Consider the following 17,899-nt stretch of genomic DNA (forward strand, 5'->3'; position numbering starts at 1 on the left):
GCCACTTTATTGCACACAGGGGCAAGCGGGGTTTTCGGCACGGTTTAGTGGGTATCTCGTTCCCATAGTGTCGTAACCGACGCAGTTCGAGTTCCCTCGAAGGGGAACATCTCGGGTTACGTATGTAACCCTGGTTCCCCGAGAAGGGGAACGAGACGCTGCGTCGGCCCGCCGCACCTTTCTCCCCGCCTGAAGCGCCTGCTTCATAGTTAAGCTAATGATGAGTGTGTACAGGTGTGCTTTATACTCCTCCGGTTATTCCGTCACACCTTACCGTTCTAGCAACAAGCCAATAGGATTGGAGTGATTTCATTCACGTTCAGACCTGCTTCGCCTAGAGGCGTTCCCATAGTGTCGTAACCGACGCAGTGTCTCGTTCCCCTTCTTGGGGAACCAGGGTTACATACGTAACCCGAGACGTTCTTTCAAACGACTGTTGTGAGAAAATTCCAGAACAACTGCGGGGTGGTTGCTATACATTCATACCAATAATTTGAATTTGAATTTGAGAGAGAGAAAGCCAACCCTATAACCCAGAACATGGGTCACTCTTTGAAAAGTAACCCAGAAACCCAAAAAATCCAGGAATTGTGTCAAAATATTAGCCCTATAACCCAGAAAACGGTTACTCTAAAAATAACCTATAATTTTAACCCAACACAACTAATCCATAATATGGGTTGAAGAAATAACCCAGGAGTTTTTAGTGTGTACCATCAACATCACTGACATGCCCTCTTGGCAGCTCTACATCTTTGTCCTCTCATGGATTGAGGGCAGACTGAACGCTACAGTGACTCACTATCACCTCATGAGGTACAAAGTGGAAATACAACACAGGACGGGCTGGTGCTAGCTGGTTAGCTTGCTAACTTCAGTAGATATCTCTGCAACACAATACATAGATGTTTTTGACATGTCAGAACCTTTACTTCTTCACATTCTATTGATAATGTTAATTCATTATCTTAATGTTTTAAACTAAAATTCTTACACATTGCACCTTTAAAGTGTGTAAACTGGTCAAAAGATTCACGCTTTCATACATAAACATTTAGTTATCTTTTGTTACAGTATACAGACAGGAGAAAAATTTAAGGAATAAATGAGTAGCAAAATGAGAATGTTTAATCCTCCAGTAGCTGTTCATTGAATCTATGCAAAGCAGCACTGAAGCTGTTCTGGAGGTTTGTGGCAAATAACATCTTACTAAGACCTTTTACATTGGTTTTTCCTTTAATTTGTCTCAGTGTGGAGATGACCCTGGAGATGAAAGTCACCACAAATGCTGCATAACTCCTGAGCTTGCATCATGTGCACCTGCACGTGCAGATGTTAAACCTTAGTGGCTGAACTCATGCAAGAGGCATTTTTTCATTAAAGACATTTTGACATGTCACAGTAAGACACACATGTGTGAATAAAAATGAATGATGGTTGGATGAACTGTTTAGCTGCTTCAGTTTCTGGGTTCTAATATTGTGCATACTGGCTCACTGGCACATTGTCATGGCTTACTGGGACACTTGAATGTAACACTGTTAATGTTATTAGTTAGAGCTGTTTTCTGCAATGACAGGTCAAACAATCTCCTGTAATAAAGACCTATGGCCTCCCAGTCTGAGGTCCACAGTAGGGGAAAGTAATGGCAAATACATTTTCTCAAGTACTTGTACTTTATGAGTATTTCTAATTTTTGCTACTCTCTACTTCTAATTGACTTGATTTCAAAGGGAAATATTGTGCTTTTACTTGACCACATTAATCTGACAGCTATATTTACTAGTCGCATTTGATTTCAGTTTTCACAAACAAAACATATAATCAGCTTATAACACATGATGCATTATTATAAGTAGTTAAGATTAGCTTCACCTTAACCAGATGCAACATTAAAAGGCTGTTTACAAATGTAAGAGGCCATAATTCAGTGAGTACTTTTACACATGCCCTTTACGGATAATACTTGTGTACTTTACTTGTAATGGTTAACTTTTACATAATGTGTTTGCACTTTTTATTCAAGTAAATAATCTCAATACTTCCTACAAAAGTGGTGGCACACACTACTCACACACAGACAGCAGTCAATAGAGGAAGAGAATAGACTGGAGGTCTCTGACCACAGCATCCTGAATATGCCTCCTCTTGGCCCCAACACAGCAACATACAGCAGACTGAGCTGCTGCACTGGCTGACATACATACATGTGTGGGAGAAAGAGAGAGAGAGAGAGAGAGAGAGAGAGAGAGAGAGAGAGTGAAATGTAACAGTAAGGAAATGATGTGCACACATGGTTCCTGCTGTATATTACACAGTAGGTAGTGGTAGTTTTGAAGAGACAAGTGTCGGTTGCAACCAAATCACTGCAAACCACAAAGTACTAGGGGATCAAATGTCCTTTTTGTGTAATCATGGTCTAGGTTTGACTATTTTCAGCAGTATTAATATGTGAGACACGACAGATAGAACTTCTGCTGGCAACGGCTCCAACACTGAACCTGATCAGAGCTGGGCAACAACTTATTTTTATTATTGAAAGGAACAAAAAGGGTATTACATTTTTGGTAATTGTAGTTTACAAGCTAACAACACGACGTGTTATTGCATTGGCGTTTCCTGTCAGGATGTATGTATGCCGAAATATCTGGCCAGGACCCTCATGACTCTTCATCATGCCAGTTGATATTTTGCTTTAGTGGTGCATACTTCCAAATTTACAATTGAATTTCCACAATCCAACTGTTACAGATTGAACCTAGCACATTTAGGTTCCCCTGGGGCCCAGTTTTCAGGTACACGGGTCTTTGAACACAGACGACACAACATGATATAGGTGATGTGTTAGCAGTAAACAATTAAGATGACTTGGCATTTAAAAAGTGACAGATCTGTTTAACATGCTACAGCCAATAGCGAATCAGCAAAGTTGGCTTGCAAACTGATGTTCACAGTGTACTTTTCTCCTGGTGGATGTTTGTTTGATGCACGTACACAACACATGTGCCCATGTTTGTCCATAAGAAGAGGTAAAACTTTACTCCAACCCCCTATTTAGCATTTCTAGGCAGTATATAAACATGTAATAAATGTTGACTCACTCTAATGCAGTTGTGAGCAGATATAAGTGTTTATTAATGTATTTGCCAGCAACTATAACTTCCCCTGTGGTCACCCATAAGTGGAGGCGGGTAATGAATGACAATATAGTAAAATATAGTTATATAATATATTTAAGTAATTATATAAAATATGTATTCACAGGAAAAGTTATGGTAGACAAATACTGTACTATAATAAACACTTGAATCTTGAATGGCCTTGAATCTGCTTACACCTACATTGTAGTGTGTTATAAACCATTTATTGATTATTTATATAATGCTCATACATGCTGGGGGGGGGGGGTTGAAGTAAAGTGACACTGAAGAAGACATTAGCTAGAAAGCTTATATGGGTTGTCCTTCAAAGTCTGTCCTTTTTGTGTTGTGTGGTAGCTGCTACGTGGCTGTTCACTTTTATTACCAGCTAACAATAGAACAGGTGAAACTTTTTAAATAAGTTAAAAAAAATTATTTAAATGATTTAATTGACACAGATAGAAGAGAAAGTAAATTTAAAGTGGCTTGTCCTCCCACCTTAAAACCACAAAGGGTTAAAACTGTTACTTCTCTCTTTCTCTGCAGATGGAGGAATCCACCCTGTCGGACCGCTACTCTGACTCTGAGTGTGTGCGTGCACGCCAGAGCCATTTATGCGCGTGACAGTGTGTATGTGCGTTAATGAGTTATGTGTGTCTGTGTGTGGAAGACATATAATTATCTGTGCATGTGTTGGTGCCAAGCTGTGGAAGGCACCGTACTTTCCGTGTCCTGCAGATGAGCACACACACACACACACACACACACACACACACACACACACACACACACACACACACACACAAATGCATAGAGAACCAGGGGAAGAAAATAAACAAGAGAGAGAGTCTGCCTCAGACAGTTACTCAAATAAAAAATCTGTCCTTGTTTCACCTAAATCAACTTTTATGCCATCGAAGTACAATGACCTGACTTGAACTGTGAAGCTGGTGATGAACCATATATAGATTTAACAAAGAAACAAATATTTTTGTGTTTCTTCCTGTGCGTTAAATAGATTTTGTGTCTTTTTAATACTTTCTTTAAACGTATTATGAATTAAAGAACTAAACACACTTGATGAAGACTAAATACTCAAAAGAGGACAATTAGTTTTTGGTATAATGGATTTGCTATCTGTTGTTTGTTTAAATTTTTATAATGTTAATTGGTAGAAGTATCCATACCCATCACCTAAGTTGAAGTAGTAAAACCAAAGCTTAAAGGCAGACTTCAGGCATTGTTTGAGGGTTAAAACTCTCCAGAGACCCTTCTTTTTGTACTTTGAAGAGAATATGCATGATGGGAATTGGCCGTGTCTTTAATAGATGCATTGCAAAACATTGCCAACCACGATAAAGGTTGTTACCCTGGTAAAAGTGTATCTAACAGGAGCAGCTGCAGCTGTGAAGCCTTTATGTCAAATGAAGAACTGACTCCTCAAACTGAGAAAATGTCAATGGAAAGCACATTTGTCTGTGAAGAAATTGTTCTATTTAAGTTCAGTTAAATCACATTTCTAACGTATTTTTTATTGAACCAGTTTAAAATGATTTGCAGTGCATTATCAGTGTACTTAAAGTATCAAAAATGAAAGTAGAAGTTGAATTTAATAGTAGTAGTTGATGTAGAGAATTCATTTGAACTACTTTAGATAGTGTTAATTGTTAGATCTGTAATAATATGTCATATTTTATAAATTGATGAAATGCAGTTTGAAAACCATTCATCTACAGTTACCCTCTGAAAAGAAGTAAACTATGTACAATGTACAATGTAACAAGAAATGAAACTAATCAACAATTTATATATCACTCAGTTTTATGTAAAAAGATGTAAAAGCTTTATTTACAGCAGTTTAAAGCATTTAAAACCAATTTAAACAGAATAATTACAATATTTTCAGTGTACAATAAAAGTATAACAAAAAAGACATCATGCTGCTACAGTTGTACTGGGTCATTTGGAGTCGTTCAGATTAGTTTCTTTCTGCATGAACAGGCTCCAACAGATGCATTTCTGTACAGCATTTTCAGCAAAGCACAACACCCCACGGTGTCTCTGGGTCCCCTCCGGGTGTTCTATCTTTTCATTAATTCCAATGATAAAACTATTATATAAATGTTTATTTTCCTGTTAATATATCATAGACTCTGAATGATTCTCCTGTTCCATTAATTCTAAAAGCTCAAACAAGTACAGCGGCTCCAGCAGTGTTGATGTGAGTCAGTAAAACCCTGAATGTCACAACAGTTTCTGTATTATAACACCTACAAATGATAGGTGGTAAATCAACACATTACCAGGTTTCCATATCAGTTTCAGAAGACGGTAATTCATCTTTCAGTTTCCTCCCTGCCATGCTCTCCTCTCACACTCCAGCTGTAATACAGTACTTCAAAATGAGGTCTTAGGTTTCACATGGCACAATATCAGAAATCAACATGCAGTCTCACAGCGTTTTTAATGTCAGAGCAGAGGAAAAGCTAAGCAGGTATATATGGTATACAGGAAGACGAGCCTGAGGATACTGTATGTCACTAATCCGAAAAATTTTCCCCACCAGGAAAGAATTAGGACCAGAGGAAACACAAGTAGAAACAGAAAGTAGTGTGATACACTGTGGTGAAAATGTAACCTTGACGTAATGACATGAGGTTTTCAATTTTAGGATATGTTTCATGTTCTTAATGGTGAACGAAAAATGGACAAGTGGCTTTACCCAGGGGCAGGTTTAAAAACTTTTGAAAGGGGTGGGTTGGGAACTTGGGCACAGTGCACATTTGTAAAATCAGTGTTAAGCCTGGGTTCTTGGCAACAATCGTTGTACATCTTTTTTGTAGTTGTTTGATTTACTGCTCAACAAGAAATGTTATCGGTCACTTCATAAGGAGGTGGTCTGGTACGCCCACTCAGTAATTCACCCAAGATACCAATAAGCCAACTAGCTATCACCTTCTGATTCTGGCATGACAGCCACCTCCTGGAATCTGAATGGCCACCCCAGGTTTTACCTGTTGGTGATGTTGTCTATTTGTGTACTGGGATGTCTCATCCTTCGTTACATCTGGTATCTTTGTCCTCAACACACGGTTTTTGTGAGGCTGATTGTCAGGGGGGGCTCATTTGTAAGGATATCTGCACCTTTACAAAAGCCGGTTCCTCTGTTGACTTTATCCACTAAAATTAATCACCCATGTCTTTACCCTTTACATAATGTTAATAAGCTTCAGTTTAGGACTTCCCCCTAATAGCTGACTAAACCGTTCCAATGAGAAGAGTTTTAATTGGGCAGTTAGTCGCAGAAAAGAAAACAACCAACCGAGCAGGAGAGGGGTGAGTTCACAGCGAGTTAACATTAGTAACATTATACATAATCCATCGTGTTGATAAGTCTTTGCTGGTTGTTTCCTGTTATTTCTCTGTAATGTAGCACAGTGTCGGCTAATGGCTTGAACTAACGACTACTAGTTGACTAGGAAAATCTTTAGCCCGACTTCAGTTACAGAACAGACAGCCTGACCCATCAACTCATTAAAGGAAGTTTGAAAATGAAACTTTCAGGGCTGAACAGATAATTTAACACACTGATGACAGAGTTGCTAAAATGAGTTTAGGGATGATGAAAGCCAGGATTGCACTTAATCTGGGATGCATTCATGTTGACACAACTGTGCAAACATCCAAACTTGGCTCAAACAAAGAATCAGATGAATTTGGTGGTCAACTGTGTTACAACAAACTTCTTTTGCCGCTGCTCTGATTTACTGTTCTCATCTACCTCACAGGAAGCGTGCAACAGTGATGAAACTAATTTCTTTTTAGAAGATTAAATGTAAAACACAACACGGTATCTGCAATGCTGCTAAGAGACTTTCGTTTGAAACAGATTAAGTTCCACTGAAGAGTTAAGCTTTAAATGCATTAAGTGTGACTTCTGAAACTGAACTTCTTGAGATGTTTTCTGATACTAATTGATGTTACCAAGCATAAAATAACAAATTACATTTCCATTTTTATTCCAGTCAGGCGAAAGCAGAAACTCACTGTAGCTGATGTGATTTTGTGATTGATTGGTACCAAACAAAACAACATACAGTATGGCAGAGAAATTGTTAACATTTCACTTGTACCATTCAAAACAAACCAGGAAACAATAGTTTTGCACATATCTCTTTGGTTGACATTCACACTGCATATATGAACCTTTAAAAGACAACGTTTGATGTTTACTACAGTGTAGCTCAATGGGTAGAACATGACAAACCCAAACCCACTGTGGTTTATGGGAAGCCCTGTTTGGGACCGTCTCATCCCCTGATGAACATTTGCCAAACCAACCAGTTGGTCTTCAAGTATTTTCTCCTGTAAAAATACAGTTTGATAAGTACAGTTTGAAAGTGCTTCAGATAAAGTATAAATTTCACCTTTTATCCATGTAAGTTTTTGAACGCAGTGTTTTCTTCACCACATTCTGGTGTGCCAAGCACTAAGGAGCTCATTACTGCCCCATGAGGCCGGAGAACAGAAAACAACCAGGGAGAGAACCAGTTATAATGGGTGTTTTTCCCTCACAGGCACAAGAGGCAACAATCAGCTCATTCCACGCTAGAAAACAACCTTGGACAAGCCACACAAAGATGAAATTCATGCTTTCTCGGAAGGGTTTTCTTTTTTAGATTATTATTCTGCTTCATTATGATAGTGATAGCTGGAGAGGGACAGGAAAAGTAGGGGAGGGAGAAAGAGGATGATGTGCAGCAAAGGGCCCGGGCCGGAAATCGAACCCAGGCTTCTGCGGTAAGGACACAGTCTTGATACATCGTACATGTTTTACAAGGTGAGCTACGGGTGGCGCCATGTTCAAACAGTATGGTTTGATTTTATTAGAGAAAGCTTCAATGATGAAGATTAACTGGTTGGTTTGGCAACCGTATATCTGGTCCCCCACCTCCAGAAAAGAGAAAAGAGCACACATCCACTTCCCTTGCTTCTATGTGGGACGCATCGTTCATGCTGAACATGTATGCACTTGTATTTAAAGATGCTTGGGTTATTTTTATGTTTTTATTTTTTTAATTCTTCTTCACTACTGCATATTCATATGCTTGACATTGTTAAGTAGTCAACAGAGTTAACAAAAGCAATTGTTAACTCTGAACTGAAACCCCCAAAGAAGAAGAAATCCATATATTTGTATACAAAAGAGCAGGCATTTCATACGTTTTGTAGAAAAGGGTTTCACACTTACACTGTTTATGCATTTTAGTAATCATAAGACCTGAAAAAACCATGGCCTACTTTTGGTAGTTCCTCACATGACAACCAAACTGATGTGTTTTAATGAGCCTAAAAAGTTCAAAGATAACAATCAACGTATTTAATCTGAAGCCTGCATCACTTAGCTAAATAGTCAGTGACAAAACCCTCTTTGACTCTGCATGATTCAGTGTTTGGTTGTTGTCCAGAAATCTCTCTCTGAGAGTGTTTAATGACCTGGCAAGCATAAGGAGACTTGGCTGGGTCTGAATCACTGTGCTAATAAACGGATAACATGACCTTGTCAACAAACCAATACTTGCCAACTAAATTCAGTCTGGCTGCTAATGTTATATCCAGAGGCTGACACAAAGAACGATGGAAGACAGTTCTGTTTGATCAGTTACAGTAGAAAAATGCATTGAATATTAAAGTCAGAGTCAACGTAAGGTTTGTAAATGCGGAAGATAGAGGCTGAGTAAACAAGACAGCAGCAAATGACACTGTTTAATGGTTTAAATGTTTGTCATAATTTCATTATTGATTTTGTTCATCAACTTGCGCTTTTGTATTTCACTCCACTAACTGGGCAGCTTAGTAACAAGCACTCAAATCGTATTATTGCATTGACAAGTTAAGTAATCTACTCCTGCTTTTGATGATCAATGTGCAAAATCTTTGTTTTAATGCTGAATACAACCAGAGCAAAGAGTGAAGTGAAACTCTTTAATGCTTAAAAAACTGTAATCTTTTAGGAATCCACGTACAGTGATTTCATTTGGTGATAAAAGCGATTCTAAAGTCCTTGGAAATTTATGAAGTTAGATTTTAGTGAGCTGAGAGGAAGTCACATGCCTTCAGCTTTCAATCTGGTTATAGTGGTTACAGAAACACACCGTCTTTTCGGTACAGAGGAAGATTGGTATCAATTATTCGAATGTTGGTACAGTATTATCTTACTGGTATCAATGGGTGAGGTCATAGTGTCTATTGTGTACCAATTGCTGTTTAATAAGTTGTAAAGTAGTCATGAAATCCGTGGATAAAACATACTAGCAGAAATTCAAAGAAAATGGTTTGTCTTTTTTTTTTTGTTAAATTGCATTACAGATTACGTTATTACATATTTGCCATTTGCCAACGGTAACAGGAGAGCTACTGTAGTTAAAACTTGACCAAGAGTATTGAAACATGACACACAAAACAAAATGGACACTTAATCATCAATGCAGACAAATTCAATTATAAACTGCATTTGGACAGGATTCATTAATCTAGGGAAAGTTGGGTAATTTTCCTATTGAATGGGATTATGGGCCCAGAGCACATTTTTCTCCCCTACCACAAAACGATTTACAGTCCAAATTATTTTTTGTTGTTTCATCAGCTCAGCTGGTGATGATGATATCACATACTGTAATTTGCCACCCAGAAAATGTTTAGGTGCTACAGCAAATATTTTATTACCCACCTGGAATATTAATCCTGTCCAACTGGGGCTTTAGTTGGAGAAAAATACAGTGTGGCATGGCAGACCGCTGGCTCTTATTGACTAACAATGTAGACATAGGCAGACATGTAATTCATTGTAACAAAACGTTAAATGGCACAGTAGTTTCAGAACATTGTTGGATAAAAATGTTGGGTTAAAATTATTACTTTGGTCCAGTTTGTTCCCACACAGGTCACAAGTCTGTTGCATGCTGGATCCTGATGTGATGGGAGTGCAAGATAATTTTTTTCCTGCCTGAAACCTTCAGGATGAAAAGATAGGGGGAAATTTTGTGCACTTGACCCACAAACTTTAACAACCCTGGGTCGGCAGAGTTGATCGCCTGAAGAACTCATAATCTCTGTACAAAAACAACTTAAAAGAAGCTAAAAAAGAGTAAACAGGAAACTGTACAAGGCACGTTTAAAATTCCACAGGCGTAATTTTGCACGGAGGCATATTTAGGTGACATGGCGGCCTCTATGCTGGAAAGGAGTGTAAATCCCAGCTGTTTGGTAAGGCTCCGAGACCATAATGGAAAAACAGCTGTGAAAAAGCAAAAGCTCCAGGCATTTTAGAGTTCCTTGAAGTTGAAGTTGTTAACCAATTATCTCCATCAAAATTAAACAAAGTCCAAAGTCTCCGTCACCAAATGGGAAACTGGAATTAAGGATGGTAAAAATTAGTTCCCCATAAACAAAAGATCCAACAACATGAAGATGAAGAAAAATGCTACGTCTGCTGGGTTTTCCAAAGGCTAAACCTGAGAGTGGTCCTGGCTGTTCGTACTGCCTTGCAAGTAGATTATCCGTCCAATCAGAAGGAGCAGAAGGCCCACACAGAACAGCATTGTGGGCTCTTGGCGGATGTGCGGCAGTGGGTTCGGATAGATGACAACCCGTCTAGGTCTGACTGCCTCCCTCTGGAATAAAAAGGAGAAAGAAGAAGAGATGTTACAGTATTTACAGCATGGTAGCAACCTGAATGAAAAATCTGTTTCTCGAACAGAAAAAAAATGGGTGGAGACACATCTATATATATATTGACACAGAAATAGTCCAGCAGTAAGCATGGACATGTCAGGGGAGGTAGAGCAGGAAAAGAAATTAATCTTTAACTATGATTATTTGGATTCAACGGACTGATGTTATCAACTGTAGCTAACAGCTAAATAAGGTAAAGTTAGCTCAATGACTCTGTTGAAAACGCTGCCACTGACTTGTCAGGTGACTCGTTTTAAAGCCCTAAAATTGTGTTAAATATGCACTTAATGGCGTCATACATAATATGGTGCTAAAATATTGTCCCAGCCAAACAGTTAGCATCCTGTTAATGACTCATGAAGAAGACATGCAAATAAAGAAACAGCATTGTTCTTATATAACAGTGTAGAGGTAGTTAGTCCTGTAAGATCAGACTCCAGATAACTATGTTTGCCTGCTTAGCTTACATAGTCAGACAAGCAAGAGGTGATATTTATCTTTTATTGTTTGTATTTCAAATCCATGTAAAAGAGAAAATACTTTTAGGATGAAGACTAAACAATGTGTTGGGCAAACATAACGCTATCTCTGATTAATACATTTGGCTGGGGTTGTTGGAGGGTAAACTTCTCCAAGTATTTATGTGGTTAATGAGTGAAAGAAGAACAATATTGTAGGTTGTTTTATTTGTCTAAACTCAACCATCTGCTAAGTGTGCTCTCATTTTTACAAGATGTGTGAATGTGTTGTGATATATATCAAATATTCAGGTAAACACCCTGAGGTCCCTTGATGATTTAAAATCAAAGTGACACACATGTTAATGTTTATATCCACAGGAAACAGGTAAGTACAGTTCTCTACATCCTGCCACAACTCTCTTTACTTGAGGTCTCCAGGTGTGATTTCCTTACATCAGTGTGTATATGAATGCATATGTGCAACATGCGTTTATGTGTTTGAATTCGTCTGAAGGCTTCCAATCTTTCTGACTAGTTAAAACATTTTTTATTACATTTCCGGTGTTACAACACCTACTTCTTTAAACTCTTATGGGAGGCTCATTCAAGACCAAGAACCAGGAGTCTGCAAAAAGCTGAGTCTAGCTCGATTTACGCTAAGATTGTGCAAGGTGAAATTCCGGCTTAATTGTGCTGTCCAGTCTTTAGGCATTTCCTTCAAAAAATCGTCATCTTCAAGTAGAAAATTGAATTCACCTGCTGTAGTTTTGGTTAGGACTCTAATTGTTTCGGCATATTGCTTGGCTCAACTGTCTTTCCTGTCACTTGGTATTTTGAACACCTCTCTGCAGTCATTCCAGGCACAATTGGCACACTGTTGACTGAAACAGGTGTTTTCTTTTCTGCTTTCCATCCATGCAGTCAAAACCCCCGTGCCTTGGCCTCGGACCATCGCTCCAGCAGCAGCAGCAGCAGCAGCAGCAGCAGCAGCTCCTTACCAATAATCCCAGACGACAGAAGAGAACAAACATTTCCTCTGGGTGGATGCACACCGGGAAGCTTGACCATGAATAAAACACTCCAGAAACAACAAGGTTCCTGTTGCTCAGGAAAGGTGGTGGTGGTGGTGGTGGTGGAGGGGAGGATGGAGGGGAGGATGGAGGGAGGGGAGGATGGAGGGGGGGGTTCCACAATGAATGATTTTGCTAATACCAACAAATACTTTTAAGTAACTAAAGCTTTAGTTACTTACCATATTTTTCCTATTAGCTAGTGATTGTTAAGTGTAAAAGGCTGTGGTTGCACTATGCAGCTTGCAGGTGTAAATGGTTAAAAAAAGGAAACCTTACACTCTAACTGAATCATTTCCAATATTATTTAAGGCATTCACAAGAGTAGGAATCAGTTTTTCCACTGGAAGATGGATGCCCTGGTTTGGCAAGAAGCCCTTCAAATACAGCCCAACTGGATGGACTGTACTATACCATCCAGACATCGACTGGCACAGAATAAGCCTTTTGCCCTGAGGCGACACTGTTCTCTGAAAAACAGGATCTTTACGGATGAGGAATATCAAAGCTGTGTGGTTTGATTCGAAAAGTGAGCCAAAAGCCACAGAAACCCCTAATGCCAGAGGAGGAAACAGGTGAGGGGAAGACTAGTTAACCCTGTGGTGAATCACTCTGCTTCTAATTCTGCTTCTTACTCTGACCAGGTCAAACAAACAGGTCAGAGATGATCAAAGACCTCCCAGAATATCAATTTGAACAAGACTTGACCCCAATTTCCTCCACAGAACCAGTCTGACAAGTATTATAAAAACTATTATAAAATAATTATGAATTATAGAGACTCATAGAGAATGAAATGCATTGTAGAAAAGGCGTCCACAATAGCTGAATATAGACCACAATGCAATACATCTAGACAATGTATTGGGTTTGTCCCTGACCACACATACAGGCTCAAACACTGGAAGCATGCAGGATGCCATTCACTGTGAATGAAACCTCCAAATAACATTCTAGGGCCACCCACAGTGACTCAAGACTCATAAGACTCAAGACCAGCGGCGCAACCTGGAGAAGTTAATAAAGGCAGAACCTTATGCTAACTTCCTCTTAAGCACAAAACAACAACCTGGAGACAACCGATCACACTTATTTCTTTATGATATAACTTAACTGAGGAAAATGAGAAAAACTATGTGATCCACATTGCTCCAGAAATGAGCTAATTCATTTATACGTCTGTGTGAGTCCATATGTTTAAAGAAGAGTCATCGACACTGCCAGACACGTTGACTAGCTAACTATCAAGCAATATTTGCTGGAATCCATCATGATCATATTTGTTTAGCAGTTTGGTCAGTTCATCAATTTGCAAATGTTATAACATGCTATAAATTATACCTGCTAAACATCATCATGTTACCATGTGAGAGTGTTAGCATGCTGATGTAAGCAATTCAAAGCACTATGCCTAAGCACAGCCTCACAGAGACACTGATGTGGCTGTAGATTCTTGTCTCATTTTATTATTGATTGGAGATTAAATTAAATTCACCATGAAAACTGGACTGCCTGATTTTTCGTTTAAAAAATGGCACACATCCATTAACACATATGGAAAAACACTTTATTCTGACACAACACGAGATACTTTTTATTCTTTCATGGGATGCTTTCCCCAGTAATCATCACCTTATGAACTTTCTAACTTTAAATCAACATTTGAGGAGACACTTAATGTAGGAAGTAACTGAAAAAGTCTGTAAGACTCATTTCACTGCAACTCAAACTGAGCCCCATTTCCCTGAATGTCATCAAGATACTGTTGTGTTTGGCAGTGAAAGGAAGAGCAAACTCTCCAAACATTGATTTTTTGGGGGATTTGGTTTCATCTCCAGGTTCACCATGTGAACTTCTGCCATTATCATAAATCTAGACTTGTGTGAGTGTAGCAGTTCAAGCGAACATCTATTTATTCCACCTCTTTCATTTGGCAGCATAGGAGCGCAAAAGCGTGTCATTTGACATCACAGATTCTGGTGAATTTTCAACTGAAGAGCAACTTCTGTGAAATCAGAAAAGGGCTGATATTATCCTTCTGTAATTTATTTTCTCATTAATCATATGTCATTAATTATGTATTTCTCTTGTGAAAACTTGACAATTATTGTTATTAATGTTATTTGCTTGCAGCAGCGTTTATCACATTACACATTAGAGAAATGTCGCTCCTCAAAGCAGCTTTGAAAGACAGACACAAGCTTTGTGGTTTTTAAGTTGTAATGATTTAACTGTCAATTTGGTCTGCAGTTTGCAGAGTGAAGGAAGAGTCCACGTTGTCAGATTGATGACTTTCAAGACGAAAAGGAAACTTACTGAAAGCTTGTTTTACTATTACATGTTCAATTTGTTGATCTACTGATATCAGGTGTAACTATGAAAGGGTATAGTAAGCTGTTTTGGTTAGCTGTTATTGTATACAGTTGCAAAGAGCACACACTTTTTATTCCATCATCCCCACTACAACCACAATCTGAGAAGCTCTATTTGAACAATTGGGATTCACAGCACCTGAGCGAGGAAAAATCCTTCCACATTACAGCATATCCTGCTCTGTGGTCACAGTCAGCACTTATTATATTTTACGTCAACAGCTAATGAGAGTGCAGGAGAAACATAACAGGAGGATGTGGTGTATCAGGGAGGAGCTGAGAGTGGTTTGACAAAATTGATGCATTTACATCTGACCAAGGTCTGTATACAATGTGTTTCAAACCATCTCTGGATCAGATGGTAAGTGATCAGATCATTGTTTTACTTGAGTAAATCTTGGATTCATAATTATTATCAGATAGCCGTCTGATAACAGAAGGTGCATGCAGAAGTTTCTTCAACTGGTTTGAAGGTTTCAAAGGAATAGTTTGACATTTTGGCAAACACACTTACTTGATTCTTGGAAAGTGTTGAGATGAAAAGATCGATATCATCTATCTTGTCTGTATGGAAAATATGAAGCTAGAGCCAGAAGGCTATTAGCTTAGCTTAGGATAAAGACCAAATGCAGTGGAAAACAGCTACCATTGCTCCCTTCAAACAGCTACCAGCACCTCCAAAACTAACAAATGAATATGGTGCAATCAAAACACAAACAGTAATATCAAAAATGTTACTGTAAATCAGAATCAGAATCAGTTTTATTGCCAGGTATGTGTACACATACGAGGAATTTGACTCAGGATTGTACATTGCTCACGATGTGCTTACTTATAAAATAATAATATAATAATATAATAATATAATAATAATAAAATAAAATCAGACCCAAACTACAGAGTAGACAACACTAATATACACACTATGAAAAAAACAATATAGACATATTGACAAATAGTGCAGTAATGATGCAGGAGTAAACTATTATTCTCATTATGTACATGTTGAAGGTGGATATGATATACAAGTACACATACATGTACACAGTGTGATGGAGCATAGTGCAAAGGATGCTGGAAAAAATAAATAAGACCTATGACCTGAGGTAGGTGTATTGGTATACAGGATATACAATATGACATAGTATGAACATAGTATGAACAGCGCTGAAATAGAGAAACAGCGCTGAAATAGAGAAACAGCACTGAAATAGAGAAGAAATCAAGTGTTCTGGGAATTCAAATAATTACCTAAGATTAAAAACACCATATAGACAACAGGGCTTGTCTGCTATTGGTTGATTGGTCGGTATGAAAGTAGGAACGGAAGGTTTGATTTCTGGGAGTCTGATACGAAGTCAAAACCAGTTTCACCAAACACTCTTGATATTTATCCTTATACCTCAGGATTACAGAAAAGGAAATATGCACACATGCAAACACACTGGTAATCCTGTAAGTTTTCTCATTAAACTCACCTCAAATGACCCCTTCCATCATCTGAGAATAGAAAATCTGCTGTCACAAATCATTTTCCTGCTGTCACTGCAACTCTGCTGACTTATAACAAGTAATTTATCTGGCACACACACACACATACACACACACACACACACACACACACACACAGGGAGGATATTGCTGATGAAGTGTTCTAGCACATACACATGCACTGCACATGTACACAATAGTGCTAGTGTGATGCAATACGAGAATAAACTGATAAACATGAAAAAAAGCAAAAAGCAAAACAGCCACAACCCACGAGAAAAACCAAGCGGGCAGTCCGCCAAGCAACTTAGTAGATAATCAGTGAACCAGAAAATCCACAAGTCAGACAGTAACGCCAGGAATCTACTGACTCCGGCTACGGCACGTTACGGCTGCGCCACGGTTTTGATGCGTCCACAGCCCGGCGTCAAAGTCCTCTGGAAGCATCTCAGAAGCGTTTCAGCAACAGACTATGCAGCGTGCCCCACATTATTTACTTTTTATAACTTTGTCCTTTTTGTGCTTTTACTACCTTCTTCACAGCTCTCTGTGACCCCATTTTGTTCTGTCAACTTTAGGCTGCATATCACACAAGGAGCATTTCAGAATCAGAGCGTTTTGCCTGCCTGATTTTGCTGACATGTTTAGATTTAGTTGATTTGGTAATCACTGTTTGCATTTTGTGCTTCTACTACGATTAAATAGGCTACATAGACAAATGATTTTTTTGTGTGTCTGTTTTAACCGGGTTTATTGTTGTTTTGTGATTGGGAGTCTCCACAGTTGTTTTATTATGAAAATTGACCGGATTCTCTATGCCGTTCTGTGTTTGACTTCCTGCCTGGTTTCGATCTGCTCTGTGCTGCTTGACATGGCTTGCGGCAAAAATAGACCTGCTACCTATTCTCTGCGGAGCTGAGAGCTGCTTCTAGGATGCGCTGTGGCTGCGTCTCGATTAGCTCGATTAGCAACCGCGGCGCAGCCGTAACTCACCGTAGCTGGAGTCAGTGGATTTTAGGGGTAAGTCAGTTCACTAGAGAAACTAGATATACAGCAGGTGTATGAATCCATCACAATGAACATCAGGTCACCTTTTATTTTTACATCTGTTATATTATTGTTGCATTTGAATGCATCTGAAAGCGCCGACGGATTTTTAGATGAGTTCAAATGCTTGGGAAGCTTCGATGCGCGAAATTTTCATTCATGTGCTACAGTAGTAAATTGTGTTGTAAATCAAATTCAGAGAACAAACGATAATTGAACACAGATGACTGACTTTGGCATCTTTGCACATTGTCAAGGATGTCTGAACTTCCCACCAGCTCTTGAATTCCCATCAAGAATTCACATTGAAGTCTTTCCAAAATAAATCTGTGACTTAAGCAGCATTAGTATGCAACATATTGAAATTAATGGAATAAAATGGCTACCTAGAAGGAACATTCTAAAACTTTTGGAAAGGGCTAAAGCTCCCCGCTTGTTTCCTCAATTTTTAACTGGGACACTGGTTAGTCAGAAAACCTGGAGAATCAACGCACAAAAGCAGACAAATGATAGGATACAACTGAATGCGAATGATAAAACTCTCCTTTCCCCCATCTCATATATTATATATATATATATTATAT

General features: G+C 38.7%; 1 protein-coding gene across 1 annotated transcript in view; it reads right to left on the reverse strand.

Moving 5' to 3' along the window:
• Positions 1–7,142: 7,142 nt before the first annotated feature.
• The window catches only part of bcl2l11 (BCL2 like 11), a 28,874-nt gene continuing 18,117 nt past the window's right edge, over positions 7,143–17,899 (reverse strand). Inside the window, exon 4 of the mRNA XM_046070263.1 lies at positions 7,143–10,813. Coding sequence (XP_045926219.1) covers positions 10,649–10,813 — 165 coding nt within the window. The 3' untranslated portion in view covers positions 7,143–10,648. The remainder of the gene's footprint in view (positions 10,814–17,899) is intronic.

The sequence above is a fragment of the Micropterus dolomieu genome, linkage group LG15 (genome assembly GCF_021292245.1).
Source record: "Micropterus dolomieu isolate WLL.071019.BEF.003 ecotype Adirondacks linkage group LG15, ASM2129224v1, whole genome shotgun sequence".
NCBI classification, from domain to species: Eukaryota; Metazoa; Chordata; class Actinopteri; order Centrarchiformes; family Centrarchidae; genus Micropterus; species Micropterus dolomieu.